Raw genomic sequence first — 15506 nt, 5'->3', positions numbered from 1 at the left:
TATAGATTATTTGGAGTTTCCTAATTTCTGAAAAAAAAAAGCCCTTCTAAAAGCAAAGTTTTAGTTCAGTAATATATCCATAACTCATAAACCAGGCAGTAATTATTTTATACAGGTGACCTTAAAGACATATAACTGTCATATGTTGTCAATTTTACAGTTCCTTTTACTGCCTATTACCCATGAGTCTACCTTAAGGAAGTAGCCATAAAGTGTGGCTTTTATAAAAAATGAACATACATTGTAAATGATTTCATGATGCAAGTAGAAACTCTAGTTATGCAAAATTCCGCATGACTGTAACAGTGAAAAATCTAAACGCAGTCGTTGCAACTCGTTGCCCTGCAAGATGAATTATAGTAGATCAAAATAACCTTATACATTGTATATACACAATAATATCCAGATGCACAACTACACATGCTGATCAACATTTCTGTAAAGTGTCATGACTCCAGGTCAAATACTTTTTGAGCTACGTACGACACAAGTTGAAAATTGCAATTCAAGTCAAGGGCAATAAATCTAAAAAATACTAAATATATCCACATGAAAATACCCAGGTGCACAACTTCACATGATGATCGACATTTTTGTAAAGTTTCATGACTCTAGGCACGGATTGATATTACAAATATAAATCCGTGCTCTATGTCAAATACTTTTTGAGCTATGTACGACACAAGTTGAAAATTACAAATTTTTACTAAGTTAAGGGCAATAACTCTAAAAAAACTAAATATATCCCCACGAAAATACCCAGGTGCACAACTACACATGCTGATCAACATTTCTGTAAAGTTCCATGATTCTAGGTCAAATACTGAAGGACGGACGGATGAACGGACAAGGGTAAATCTACCCCCCCCCCCCTAAAGTGGGGGCACAAAACTCACGTCCTAGGCATAATGTGCCTTCAATTAGACTGTCGGTGCTCAGTAAAAGCACTTACTTTAATAATTTCCTAACCTATATATTTGCCTTCGGATACTGTCACACATATTTTTCTTTTCGTATCTACAAGTGATTTAGCTTTTTTGTTTCCTCAGATTTGAAATTTCGATATCGATCTGGAACAATAACATGTTTGAAAAGGAGAATTTATATGTTACTTGCTACTTTTAAAATTGTATGATAACTCTTATATTAACCGCACTGGAATGGTTTGTACAAAAGGAGGCAAAGGGACGGTTTGTACAAAAGGGGAGAGGTAACTCAATAACTGAAATATTTACCGTATTTTTTTATCTTGAAAATAAATTCTGTATTTATAGAAAAAGCTTTAATTTTCTGTTTATGACATACTTCTTCTCTTTCTTTTTTTTACCTTACAGTTCTTAAGATTTCTCCTTTTATTTCGTGTATTGACTGAATAAAGGAGAACGTAGTCCGGCAAGATATCAGTGAAAATAAGGAAAATATGTTTCACTGCAGTGAAAAATAAATTTTTACAGTGAAAATTAGAAAAAAATGGAAACATGCAATTTTATTTCATCAACATTTCTCAATATTTCATTTATAAGTTCTCGTATATAACAAATTAGTATGCTACCCTGTAACATCGGAGATCCAAAAGTATAAATAGTGATTAAACCTAATTGATGTGCCGGTTTGTAGTGATTTATAAACGTACCAGTAATACGGTCTTGAAGTAAAGTATTCGGATTCTTTGATTTTGTCTTTTTAACCCTTTACCACATATATACGCGAAACAACGCACTTTTGACCCCCCCCCTTTTTTTAGGCCTCAAATAGTGAAAAAATGTCCTATTTGGGCCCCAAACATAAGTTTTCGTTTGAGAAATGTTGCTTAAAAAATTGAGCACTTTTTCGGCGCCGCCCCCCATCCAAAAGATACATCAGGGGGTTGCCAGAAGGGGGATGTGCCCCCTTCTGTTAGGGGGGTTTGAAGGGGGGCGGAGTCCCCCTCATCGCCAAGAAAATTTTGGACTTGTGAGAGGCTAAAAATGACCCCAGGTCGATCATAATGTAACGTTTAACCAACGATGAAAAGCCTTTGACTCTATCTCAATCCCTTGAGCAGTTGCAGCACTTTGAAATCAATTTTGATGGAAAAAATCGAGGCAAAATAGTGATTTTTGGCAATTTTGAGATGTCCCCTCGTTGCCATGGTAACAGGAAATTTAAGACTGAGCATGTCCTTACAAAGACAATGGTCCAGTCAACATTTGTGCAAAGTTTAATTAGTATTGAAGCATTTTTCATAGTTTCATAGCAGTTTGAACTTGTAACAGGAGGCTTTTCAGTGAAAACGGCCATTTTTCACAATATGCTCATGGGGAAAGGGTTAAAAAGAAAAAATCAACAAAAAAAAAAAAAAAAAAAAAAAAACAAAAAAAAAAAAAAAAAAAAAAAATATCAATCAAACGGAAATGGTCATTCCGATATAATGAAATATTGGTATTCTTCATCACTTCACAATAATTGATATATTGTGTTAGTGCCAACAAGAAAAGCTGTATAACAATCAAAAACATATTCATTTTGTCAATATATTTGATCGAAAACTTGACGCCTTTTGTCGGCACAGCCTATTTCGGAATGGCGTTGAATTGCGACAGGAAGTTCTTTTGTTCTCACTGCTCTTTATTCAAAGTTTACTTGGTATCCCCGTATGAAAAAGGTTCCGTTACTGGTTTGTTATCAAATAGAAGATAGTTTACACGCAGTGACAGTGCGAGTCAAGTTTCAATAGAATCTCAGAGATTTATCCAATCATTAATTTCACAAAGCTTACTAAAATACTATGGTTTACTTTTTTGTAATGAAAAATAATATGTGATAAAACGAGAGGAAACAAGGACAAAATAACGAAACGAGTAAAATAAAAAACAAGAAAGGAAAGATTTAGGAATTATTGAAGGATTTACTCATTAAATAACAATGTACGCTTATATTTGTTTCTCTAACGATGCTTTTATAAACATTCATAAACGATCAAATTTTTCCGCCTTATTTGTCATTTTAATTTAACTATACTTTAACTGAGTTAACACTTTGTTTTCTAATTTTAACTTTGAAAAATTTTATTGTAATCTTTTAGCTCAAGACTTTTGAAAAAAATAATTTTGAGACAATGTGTCGAATCTTATCATGTACGAAAAGGACGTACTATTTTCTACGTTAAATTCGATTGATCTAAAATTGTGCCGTCTTATACACATTTTATAATTCGAAATCTTTTATAGAATTTCAATGTATAATATTTCATATTAATATTTTTTTCCGATTTTTTTCTAAAATTGGATTAAATAATATTGCCGTTTTTGATAAAAACTTTCAATCGTATCCTTTCTTTTTGTTTAGATAGGCCAAATCCTAAGACGGCTCAGGCTCGTTTATGATATTCTGAAAATGGCTGTGCGCAGACAGACTTTAAGCATTAACGAAACAATAACACAAATATGGAAGTTTTATGAACTTTACTATTGTCATTTATTTCAAAAGTCAAAGACTTATCCCAGAAAAAATCATTGCTGCGGATAGACAAAACTATTTGTTTTATTATGGCTAATAGTTGTTTCAAAGCTTAAAGTTCAGACAAGTTTGATTTTTTATTACTCATTACAACGTACCCTTGCCAGATAAATAAATGGTATTTTCAGAATATATTCCTATTTTTTTCTCTATCAATAAACGTATAAAATTATTTGATATGCTAACTTTCATTTTCAGTATAACATACTGTGTGGCAAAAGAAAGCGTGCTCTATGAAAGCTCTTTATACTTATTACGGCAAAATATGAAAATTTAATCACATGTATTATTAGAACTTTGTTTTCGGCATAAAAAGCGGACGGGTGAAAAGTTTGATCTTAGGGTTGAGCGCATTTTTGGATTAGGATACTTAGATACATGAATTGTACGCTAATACAGCCAACTCCAAGACGTTGCTTCACGTCCGTGCGATGAAGAATTTTTCTGTGAATCCATAGACGAGGTAGACACATACGATAATGATGAACTATCTCGTTTATAAAGACAAAACACTTTTCATCCCTCTGCTAATTAAGCTTAAAACGCACTATTGATAATGATAAAGAATTCTAGTATTAAAAGTAAACCATTGTGAAAGCTATGCTATTGATATAAGAAAGATTATACGTTTCAATATTTCAGGATTCCACATCTCCAGGTGTTTCTAATCGTTGTCTTATTTACAGGTATGTTGTTTAATTTCATATTCAAGCTGCTATATTAATGAATGTAGGCTTATAACATAAAGAAACAAATGATAGTTTTTTTGTCAAAATAAGACATGTACGCATTACAAAGTGCAGAGGCGAAGAAATAAGATGTGAAATGAAGCGTAATAAAATGATCGTAAATAACTATTTACCACTAACCGTACAAAATGTGCCAAAACTTCTTGTGTATATACATATTTATCAAGTTAATAAAATATTTTTTTCTATCTTATAAAATAATTACAAAAAAAAATAAAAAAAATAATAAAAATAATAACTATGATAAAAAGTGAATAAATAAATGAAAACTACACTATAATAGATAGGATCTTACATTCTTTGTCATTTATATTATTGGCGTCCGCGCCGAAGCGCGGCGCCTATTGGAATGAAATGAGATTTTGTGAAAGGGCGACAGCAACTTCTCGAGCCTTTTATAGTTGCCAATAATAAAAGCCGATCATTCCGATCGGTATGAGGGTGCTTGATTGTTAATTAGTCGCGATATGTACAATGAATGGCGAACGGGAGAATTTCGCAATGCAAACATTTTCAAATGAAATAACCTTTTCCGTCAATAAATCGCGCTCTTCGGGGTATTTTTGCTTATCATTTTGTAGTACACAGGTTATTATGGTATGTTATTCCTATGGAAGCACTGGAGGGCCCTTTTGACTTCTGACTTAATGACTTGGGAGTTATGACTTTTGACTTGGGAGTTTTGACTTTTAACTCAAGACTTATTACTTCTTAGTTGTTAAAATTAATTAATTAAGCCACACTTTAAGAGAGCTTGTGAGTAATGAGCGATGATGGTTGTGTTGTGTCAAAATATGAAATTCGTGTTTGCGTGTTGTTTTCTGTGATCTCTGTTGAAGATAACAGCTGGTGTGGTCCCAGCTTACCTGCCTTTGTCGTCAAAGCATCACTCATTGAAGAATATTTCAAACAAGGTTTTAAATACAGTGAATTCTTGGATTTTTGCTATATAAGCATTGTACTTTGTTGTCACTTGCGTCAGCTGAAAAGAATCTTGAAGAAGTTGAACCTGCAACGTCGAGGTGTACATTTGCAATCGCAGTTGAAAAACGTTGTTCGTGTATTGGCACGGAAATGCATTATAGTGGACAGTCTGTCGGTTATCGGACGATATGGGCGCCGGTTTAAATGTGCATCATAAAATGGATGTAAGCCATAAAGATGTTATGGACATAATGAAGGCAATAGATCCAAATTGTGTTGAAATGAGGAAAGCACATCGACTTAAAAAACGTTTCTATTGTGCAAAAGGGCCAAACAATATTTGGCATTAAGATGGTTATGATAAGTTGAAACCATTCGGATTTTTATACACGGAGCGGTAGATGGTTTTAGCAGGAAAGTTATCTGGTTAGAAGTTTCTGACACTAACAACGATCCAAAACTGATTGCGATATATCATTTGGATGCATTGAAGCGCATTGAAAAAACACCTCGCATACTTCGTTGCAAAGCTGGAACAGAAAGCAGTGTTGTTTGTCTTCTACAGCAGTTCTTTCGGAATGAAAGCAACCCGACCACTTTGCTGGTAGTCGCAGCGTTATTGTTGGGAAGAAGCACTTCTAACCAGCGCATTGAAAGATGGTGGGGTACGCTACGTCAACAAGGAATACCAGTGGTGGATTAACTTGTTTAAGAAATTTGCGCGATTTCTTGGTTTTCGTTTCAATGAAACTCGACCAGATACATTGTTAAAATTGTGAAATTTTTGTTTTTATGAACCTAATACAAAAACATCTGGATAGAATTGCTAAAACAGTGAAATTGTACATGGAAATTATACCTCAGCACAATTCCGACGCACTTACGGAAAACCTACATAATGTATTTTTTACCTGAAACGTTTGGCGCGCTTTGATTATGGTACCGGTGGTTGACACACGTGATATGACCTGTTGTAAAGGACATTGTATTCAGTTCCAAAGAGAAAGTTTGATGAATTCAAAGAATTGGCTTATCTGTTAAAGCCGACCTCCAAATGCCAGTAGATACCGATTCAGCATTGAATTTGTTCTTGGAGTTGAATGATTTAATGGCAAACTCGTATGAAGACTGAAGTCTTTTTAAGCCATAAAGTTGTTTTGTGAGAGAACAAATGATCAACACGATCCATCATTATCATCATCATCTACATCATCATGATTATCATTATAAGTATGTTAACTGCAATAATGATTGTCATGATGCTGCTCCTCATGATAAAGGTCGACTAAATAATTTAAATAATTATGTTGTTGATGATAAGCAGAAGTTGATTTCGATGATAATGATTAAAATCATGACGATGATGATAACTATATTAAGGATGATGATCGTGATGATGTTGTAAACTAGTATAATATATTTTTATAGTTCATAAGTAAGTGGCATATGTTTATTCTTATGTTTGACAGTCAATTATAACAAACGAATTTGTCACGAAAGTCAAATGTTATTTCTACGTTCAAATACATCATGGCTCACAAAGGTCTGTTTGTAACCGTTAACGTTTCAGTCAAGTAAAACTACGGACCTGTGACAAGTGTAGACCCAGGTGTGCAGACTTACTAGGGTCTATATACTTAACTTTCAGTTAATTAGAATCTGGCTATTAAAATAAATTCACTGCCTCACGTTCATCTTTGTAGAGCAAACGCCCTAGTACGAAACTTGCACAGGATATCTAGCCAGTACTACCGTATTCTTCCTAGTAATCGCCCAGGGCGCTTATAAAATTGTGAAAGGTGGGCGCTTATTAGGAGTGAGGTCTTACAAAAGTATACAATATGTAAGAGTCACAGCTATGCAAATTCTGTTGATATCTCGTATTTAAAGTGGTCCCGTTTACTGGCAAATCACTACAATGGGGTTGAAATGTGAATATTCACAGTCTTTCCTAGTACAGTGAAATTTTCTAGGCCCGCGGACATGCATAAAAAATTAAAATGTCGATTGTGGTCAGTTTTTTTTCTTTTAAGACAATTTATCTTGGGCGCTTAACCACTTACAAATGGAAAAGAAGAAATGGGCGCTTATAGAAACATTGGCTCTTATTAGGGCGAATAGATAGTTATAGGTAGTAAGGTCAGCTTCAAAATTTCTCGCATTTGTAAAGCTAAGGACGTTTTAAACGATATTGCAATGTCTCTTTGTGCACAATGGTCTGACTTGTGGCTTCGTATTTCTGACAAGAGACTTCCTATTTTTGACTTTTGACTTCTTACTTGTGACTTCCTACTTGTGAGTAGTGACTTCAAACACTTGTGGTCTTGACTTTACGTATCGACCTTTATTACAAATGCATGGAATTAATATATGGTTTGGGGATTGGCAAAGGAACAGATATTCAACCGCCATGAAGCTGTACGTGTATCATAAAATGCAACTAAAAATATAATTCGAGGACTTGGTGCAAAACAGTTGTATCTCCTTCTTTATCTAGTTTTAAATTACAACCGTTTCGCAATAAGCCTCAGAGGGATTAAAACAACTAGACTTTTTTTAGCCCTAGTATAAAGCGCCCGTGTAGGGCAAGGTCATGCACCAAAACTATGATTTTTTGTTCTTATTCCACCAGTCTATTTTACTCTAGCAAATTAAAGATTGGCATAGCACAGCTTTGGATACGAGACACCAGCACACGGAAAGGTGGTTCTTTTTTGTTATATTTTTCCTCTAGATGACAAAACAATATCATTCTCAGCAAAGCTTCTACTTAAGCTCACGCGAATTAAATACTACAATAAGAGCGTCATGGGCAGCACACTCGACTATTCTTAGTTTCTTGGTAGTAAAATGAAAAACCATCTTAGTCGACAAGGCAGTCAATTTTAACAAAAAGCTTGACAGAGTTATCTACCCATGTCTAGGGTTGGGGTCATAAGTGGTTAACAAGTCTGCAAAATTTCAAAGCGATATCTTAAAGAAATTGGAACATAATTGATGTGGTATGAAAAATTGGACAGAAACATTAAACTAACGCCGACGCCCGGATGAGGTGAAAGTTCTCCTTAGTCTTGAATAGTCGAGCTATAAATTACAGGATGTAAAATCAAGGACGATTAACACAATTGTGTTCTAAAAGCACAACATGACAATATCTTTTTTAAAAATGCTAGTATTTATTTATAATATTGATTTAAAAAAGAGCTTTTATTTAGCAATAAACAATTGAAGTAGAAACAAATCAGTGTTCCATTTCTTGGAGCAGCGAACTAGTAGTTGGGGGCTGTTTTTTCTTCTTTGCCTTTCTATTTTGATGTTGTCTACGACTTCCTTTATACGTTGTTTCCTATGTAGATATATGTCCTGTAAATTACAAAAAGAAAAAATTTCGAAAGGTGCCTCATTTTGTGCTTCATTTTATCAACATTGCTTACCTGGTTTTTTAATAATTATTTAATCACTGTTGCACAAGAGATAGTATTTTGTGATTTTGTGTACTTCATTCAAACATTCTCAATTAATTGAAGTTTCAGAATTACAATTTTCTAATACTAACCATTAACGACACAAAGTATACTGTCATGAGATAATCAGATTACACATGGTTAAGTTGTTTTAATAAAACATAGCAAATATATTCCGTTACTAATCTTTATTACAAATGGCATATTCTTATTAATGGGAGGTAATTATGGGAGAACAGGATACATATCGGCAAGTCGATGACCTATGGGAAGGTAGCGGGCACTACAAACATATTTTTTGATTTGACCTAAGCACAATTAAAAACTGAATCACTTTAGTTTAGAAGGACTAACTTTATCAAAGTTAATTCTTCTTTCAAGTAAGCTTAAATTCAATGAATCTATGAAGCGAAAAGCACAGTATTACGGAATACCGTTAGGGCCATCGTGGTTGTACGTTTATGTATTCCAGAGAGCTACAATGTGATAGTGCGACAACACGATGGTGATAGTACGATGACGACAACGCGATAACACGAGGACTACAATGCTATATAGACTATCACATTATTGTCATCGTACTATCGCATTGTCGTACTGTCGTCATCGCATTGTCGCCATTGCATTGTCGCGTTGTCATCATCGCACTATCGTACTATCGTCACTGTACTCTCGTACTATCGCCATCACGTTGTCGCACTATCACATTGTCGCTCTCTGGATTATAACGTTCAACCACGATGGCCCTAACGGTATTCTGTACAGTATTACTGATAGCAAAGTTTTTTTTAATATTTTGATTTCTGACAAGGTCTAGCTGATCAACTAGCTAGCTGAACCAAAGTGTTTTTGAGCCACTTATGGCCTCCTGGGTCTAGTTCTGGCTTTCAAATATAATATGCCGTTTTTTTTCATCTGAGGAGGCATTTTGTTCCCGTAATGTACAGTAAACTATAAATATGGGAACGTCGAATGTGTTTGACTAACCCGAATCCAGTGATAAATCTAATTCTCATATACATGGAGATGACCAGATGAATAACCTTGATGAATAAAAGTGGTATGTAATTGTATTTTATGCATAATCAGTCATTTAAAGAAGAGTGTTTCTTCTTTTTTAGTTTTGTGAATGGTATTAATAAACTAAACGAAATCGATCATTCCGACAACCTTTTCTATGTACATGTATATATAGTGGTCAGAATAATTATGTATATATATACTTGTGTAAAATAATTACAACGATTCTTGTATAAACACTTATCATAGTATCATCATTTTATATCAGTAAATGCATTTTGTAATAATTCAACCTTTACAAGAAGCCAATAACTGATTTGGCATATATTTTGAAAACTCGAGCTTATCTGCAAGTTTAAATCTTAGTACTTATAAGTTTCATTAAGTATAGATTGTTTGATTGATGGAAGTTAGACTCGGTTCCCCCGTAAGGCTTGAAAGGAGTCACTTTTCTCACATTGAGGGATGTGTTAATTTCTTATGGTAAACGCATCTAGATCTCAGTGAACAAAAATACACAGACCGTCCAAATTGTATTGCCCGATTAGTGATGGATATGTATAACATTGCTAAATTACATTATTTAAGAAGAATATTCAAGCAAACTATAAAAACTTACATCATCTGACAAATCGCTGTCCGCCATGTTGCATCTCCTTGCTTAAAATGAGCGGCAATGCATCATCACAAATTACAAGTCACAACTTAGAAGTCACAAGTCATAACTCCCAAGTCAATAGTCAAAAGTCATTAAGTCAGAAGTCAAAAGGGCCCTCCAGTGCTTCCATATATTCCGAAAGCTGTTAATAGAATGATGAGTTGATGACCTTAATATTCCGAAAATCTATTTATAGAGGGATGTACTCCTAGGTAATTCCCGGTCTCTCCCGGGATTTACTAATGACCGGCGAATAGTACCACACGTTTATTGTCCGGTCTCTCCCGGTTTTGGAGTAGATATCGTTACAGAACAGAACAAATATTTTACAGATAAATAAGCTTTTTTTCAAAAAGAATGTTTGTCACTTAGTTTGGTTACAATAATTAATAAACACAGATCAACTCTCGAATTGATTGATTATTATTATACATAAACATACAATTCGAAAAAAAAAACCAACAACACAAATCGCATGTTATATTTTATCTATATGAGATAAAAACAATAAATATGTACAATAATTGAGAAAAAAATGTACATTTTTATGGCATTAATATGACACTATCAACTTTAAAACATTTTATATAATTTGTTATTCGTGTTTAGTAAAGATTCCGAGGAATTATTCAAAGTTACAAATCAGATTTTATGAATTATTCAATTGATTGATAATTTAAAAAATGATAAAGAAAAATACAAATGTACATGTATATGGTTTAAGAATAAACAATATTATAAATTGAAAGATTAACCATGATTTACTGACTTTTTCCAGTTAAGTTTTGACTTATAATCGTCGATCATTATGACAATTGAATTCTTAAAATAGTAGTAAACGTAAAAACTCAGTATTAAAATAGCGCATAAAACACACACAAAAAAAGAAAAGAAAACAATATTCATAAAATCTGTATTTTTTTTTATTAAAAATAGAAATTACATTTATTGTATAATAAACAATTATGCTCAACATGATCAACATGGTAATATAACAAGTGTCATATTGTTACTTAGTGTGAACAGATACTTTAAGAGGGGGTCCTCGTTAATAGCAATAACATAATAAGGGACAATTACACAAGTATGGTGTTGATCATGCGTTACACATATGGATTATAAATGATTGTATACATGTATATCCGTTGCTATTAATAACAACGATCATAAAGAAATAACAAGTAATGTTCTAATTTCTAGCATGCCGATCAAAGTTATAAATAATGAACAATGTCTTTCGTCCGTTCATTCAAAAGTGATATACAATTCTGGTAAAACCCAATGAACCATTGAAAAGTTTATAAGAATATCTTGTCATCATATATCTACTAGGTCATCTGCACCTGCTGTTTGGACGCCCTTTGATGCTTTGCATCAATGCTTTTCTTGTTACTTATAACTGTTATAAGGTTGATCAGTCATAAGGTTCACAATATAAACGGATGTAAGCTTATAAACTCCAGTCACTAGGCGGTTGTTAATTGCAAATACTGCTTAAAACAAGGGAAAGTGCGTTGTAACGAATTTAAAATATTGCGTAATTAAAAGGAAAATTTTCTTTACAAAGTTGCATTAGCTGTGTTTAACAAATGACATCATGACTGTCCAATGAAAATTAAAGTTACAAACCTAAAATATTAAAGTACTATACAACATCGATAAAAAAGTGATACAAATCTTTCTGTACAAGAAAACGTAATTTTATCACAATTACTTTTATTTTTTGCTTTATAAACTTCCTTTACATGAATATTCATACTGTAATTATATACAAACAGGGGATGTTGCATCCGTGTGCTCTCTGCCACCAACCTACTTATGGTCTCTTGGTGTTGGCGATGGTTGCCAGGAATTAATTTCAAACACGACTTCCGGTGCGGCTGGGAACGTTTCTTATGGCGCAGGTTATGTTGCGTTGGAAATGTACTCCGCAATGGCTTTCCATGGTTCGAGTGATTCTTACGCAGACTTGATTTTACAGAGCAATCAGTATCCCGCAAACGTTAATGAGGACTACTCGATTAAATTCTATGTGTATTTCGAACAAATTCTAGATGGAACAATTCTGCACTACAGAAGTGATTCTTATAATGGAACAGCAACGACGGACGAAATACGAGAATTCAAAATGATTATTTCAAATGGAACAATTGAGATGATATACCCGGATATTGGTGCAGTCAACTTCTCTGAAATTGCTATTAACCCTGGACAATGGTATTCTTTCATCCAAGAAAGAGATTTAAACAAAAATGGACCCAAGTTTTTCGTAGACAATGTCAAATACGATAAAATACTAAACGAGATATTATTTCCCGGTAAGATAACTAGTTTTCCTGGCATAATACGTATAGGGTCAGATTTCGAGGGAAGCAATCCGATGTCTGGGAAACTAGGTTGCTTTCAACTGTATTCGTGTAGAACTGCTACCGGACTTATGCCTGAACAGTGCAAAACACAGGCAACTACAACAACAACAGCATCTACTACAACGACCACAGAAGCTCCTTCCACTACAACAACTACAAAAGCCCCAACTACCACAACCACAACAGATGCACCTACCACAACAACCACAAAAGCCCCAACTACCACAACCACCACAGATGCACCTACCACAACAACCACAAAAGCCCCAACTACCACAACCACCACAGAAGCACCTACCACCACAACGACCACAAAAGCCCCAACTACCACAACCACCACAGTAGCACCTACCACCACAACAACCACAAAAGCCCCAACTACCACAACCACCACAGTAGCACCTACCACCACAACGTCAGAGGCTTTGACTACAACAATGCAAGCTCCTTTTGTACCAACAGGATCAGGTAACTTATATCAAGATGATTTTTCCAAATTTAAGAAAATCCCGCTTTCATTTTTCATCTTAAAGATTCCACATGAAAACAATGCTTTATCATTTGTCTTAAATCCTGTGAAGAAAAAGTCTTAAATTCCCTCGACTTAGATAAGAGATTTCTTACATGTTTTAACAGTTAGTACCATGAGCTTTTAAAAAAAATATTTAAGGTATTATTGACATTATGTTATAAGCTTCAGCCAGTTCAGTACGGTAAGGGTCATATACAATGTAATTAATGTATCGAAAGAAATTTATTATGATTTAATACCTAACGTCAAACATTGAATGAAAAATGATTTGGAACATACGTACGCATAACAGACAAAAAGGTCAATATAACGTTTCATTGCAGAGCTTTGTAATACAGTATTTACTAATTAAGTAATTAAGTGTTGCTGTACTAAATCAAGATTGTATTTTTTTCAGGTAACATTGGGATAGAGGTGGTCGATCTTTGTTTTCACTACACAAAATTAGAAGAAAACGCTACATTCGGAAATATCCTGGACATTATCGATATAACCGTGGTATCAACTGTAGATGCGTGCGCAAAGTTCTGTGATAAAGTTACCACATGCTTTTCTTTCGCTACAGTACAGAATGGGGCTTCTCTGGAATGCAGAATTGGAAGCAAATCACCGTTGACTGCAAGTTTAACAGGGTCCATGGTTTTTGAAATGTAAAACAACACAGTTTGTCGCACTTTGTCTGCATCCTTTCATTGTGGTTAACATGTTTGATTACGGTAATACTGGATCACGACATGTCTTGAAGTTAATTGCTTTTTTACGTTACAGTATACCTTTTGATAATTGAGTAGTAAAAATAGTTTATGTTACTGGAAAATATCTGTCAGAACTTTTAAAATTTAAAATTTTAAGCAATGTCGTTCCAGTCGTTCAGTTAACATATTATTATGCCAACTTATGACTCTTTTTTATCTCATACCATACAAACTGATATGTAAGTTACCTTTTATCCTTACTATCATGCAAATTACATTATATGTTAAAATGGTCTGCCATTGATCCTTACCTAAGTAGGTTTACAGTCGTTAAGGCAACGGTTGTCTTTTACTAGAAATAAGTTACTATCTCAGAATATATTGCTCAACGCAAATACCCATTACATTTGAGGAAATTTCTCATCGTCAGAACTCTGTGGTGGTTATGAGAACGCCCTTCACTTAATTTCAGATGTATTATACTATATTTTTGTCCTAAAGGTTCATGACTTTTTCTTTAAAATCAATTCAATGACATAAATAGCAATGACTGTGGGCGTAAAGTTAAGTGCATTTCGATCAAGCAAAACATTTTTACTTGTGAAACGTATTGTATTGTTCTTATAGTAGCTTAGCTTTATTTTGTTTTATTCATGATGATATACCAGAAATGGACAAATGATTGTTCCTGTCTCTGTTGTATTATATGTTTATTTTGGGTAGCATTGTACACAGTTGTATCCTGTTGTGAGCGTAAATCGTTATCATCCAATGAAAATCGGCTTTTCAAAGTTTATACATGTTATACAACTTTACGTTTGTTACGCCGATTTCTATTGGAAAATCTTGAATAGTCGTGACATTTATACGAATATTCACAATATTCACGGTCATATTTACAATACTGTAAATGTACACATACAATACAAAACAGTTTTACAACATGCATTTGACGATTTGCAAGAGACTATAGTTCTTTATACGACTGTACAGTTGATATTTAAAGGCACAATATGCTTAAGGAGCTATTATATTTTACTGGGTGCAAAAATGCAAACGTTTTTAATAATGGTTTTGGAACATGATAGAAACATATGAGCCGCGTCACGACAAAACCAACATAATTGGTTTGCGACTAGCATGGATCAAGACCAGCCTGCGCATCAGCGCAGTCTGATTAGGATCTTACAAACCCGATAACACGTAGAGAAACTGATAGCGAACAGCATGGATCCTGATAAGACTGCGTGGATGCGCTGGCTGGTCTGGATCCATGCTGGTCGCAAACCCATTATGTTGGTTTTTTCATGACGCGGCTCAATTATGTTCTACCTCTAGAAAATAGCGGAAAATGTAAGATAATTTGTCATGAAGGTAACAAAATGTAAAAAGGTGGCATTTTGACTTTCATACAAAATACTAATTTACTAAAACTATATTCATAGTCAAAGCAACAGAAGATAAAGATGATCCAGGTAATTTGGCAATGAATAACTTTTTGGAAACTTTGAAGCTTCCTCAAAAATAATAAAAAGTTTTTCAAAAATAAAAATAAAAGCATTTCTTACGCATAATGAGCCTTAAAGATAGAAAACAT

General features: G+C 33.9%; 1 protein-coding gene across 1 annotated transcript; it reads left to right on the top strand.

Moving 5' to 3' along the window:
• Positions 1-2479: 2479 nt before the first annotated feature.
• LOC132729152 (uncharacterized) lies at positions 2480-15088 on the top strand. Its single transcript, XM_060714895.1, has 4 exons — positions 2480-2906; positions 4141-4184; positions 12092-13150; positions 13612-15088. Coding segments are annotated over exons 1-4 (1362 nt in total). The 5' UTR covers positions 2480-2904; the 3' UTR covers positions 13869-15088.
• Positions 15089-15506: the final 418 nt, after the last annotated feature.

Source organism: Ruditapes philippinarum, unplaced genomic scaffold (genome assembly GCF_026571515.1).
Source record: "Ruditapes philippinarum isolate M1 unplaced genomic scaffold, ASM2657151v2 ctg1843_1_1_1_1, whole genome shotgun sequence".
In the NCBI taxonomy this organism is placed as follows: Eukaryota; Metazoa; Mollusca; class Bivalvia; order Venerida; family Veneridae; genus Ruditapes; species Ruditapes philippinarum.
Note: the sequence above shows the minus strand (reverse complement) of the source record. Positions and strands in the feature narration are given on the sequence as shown.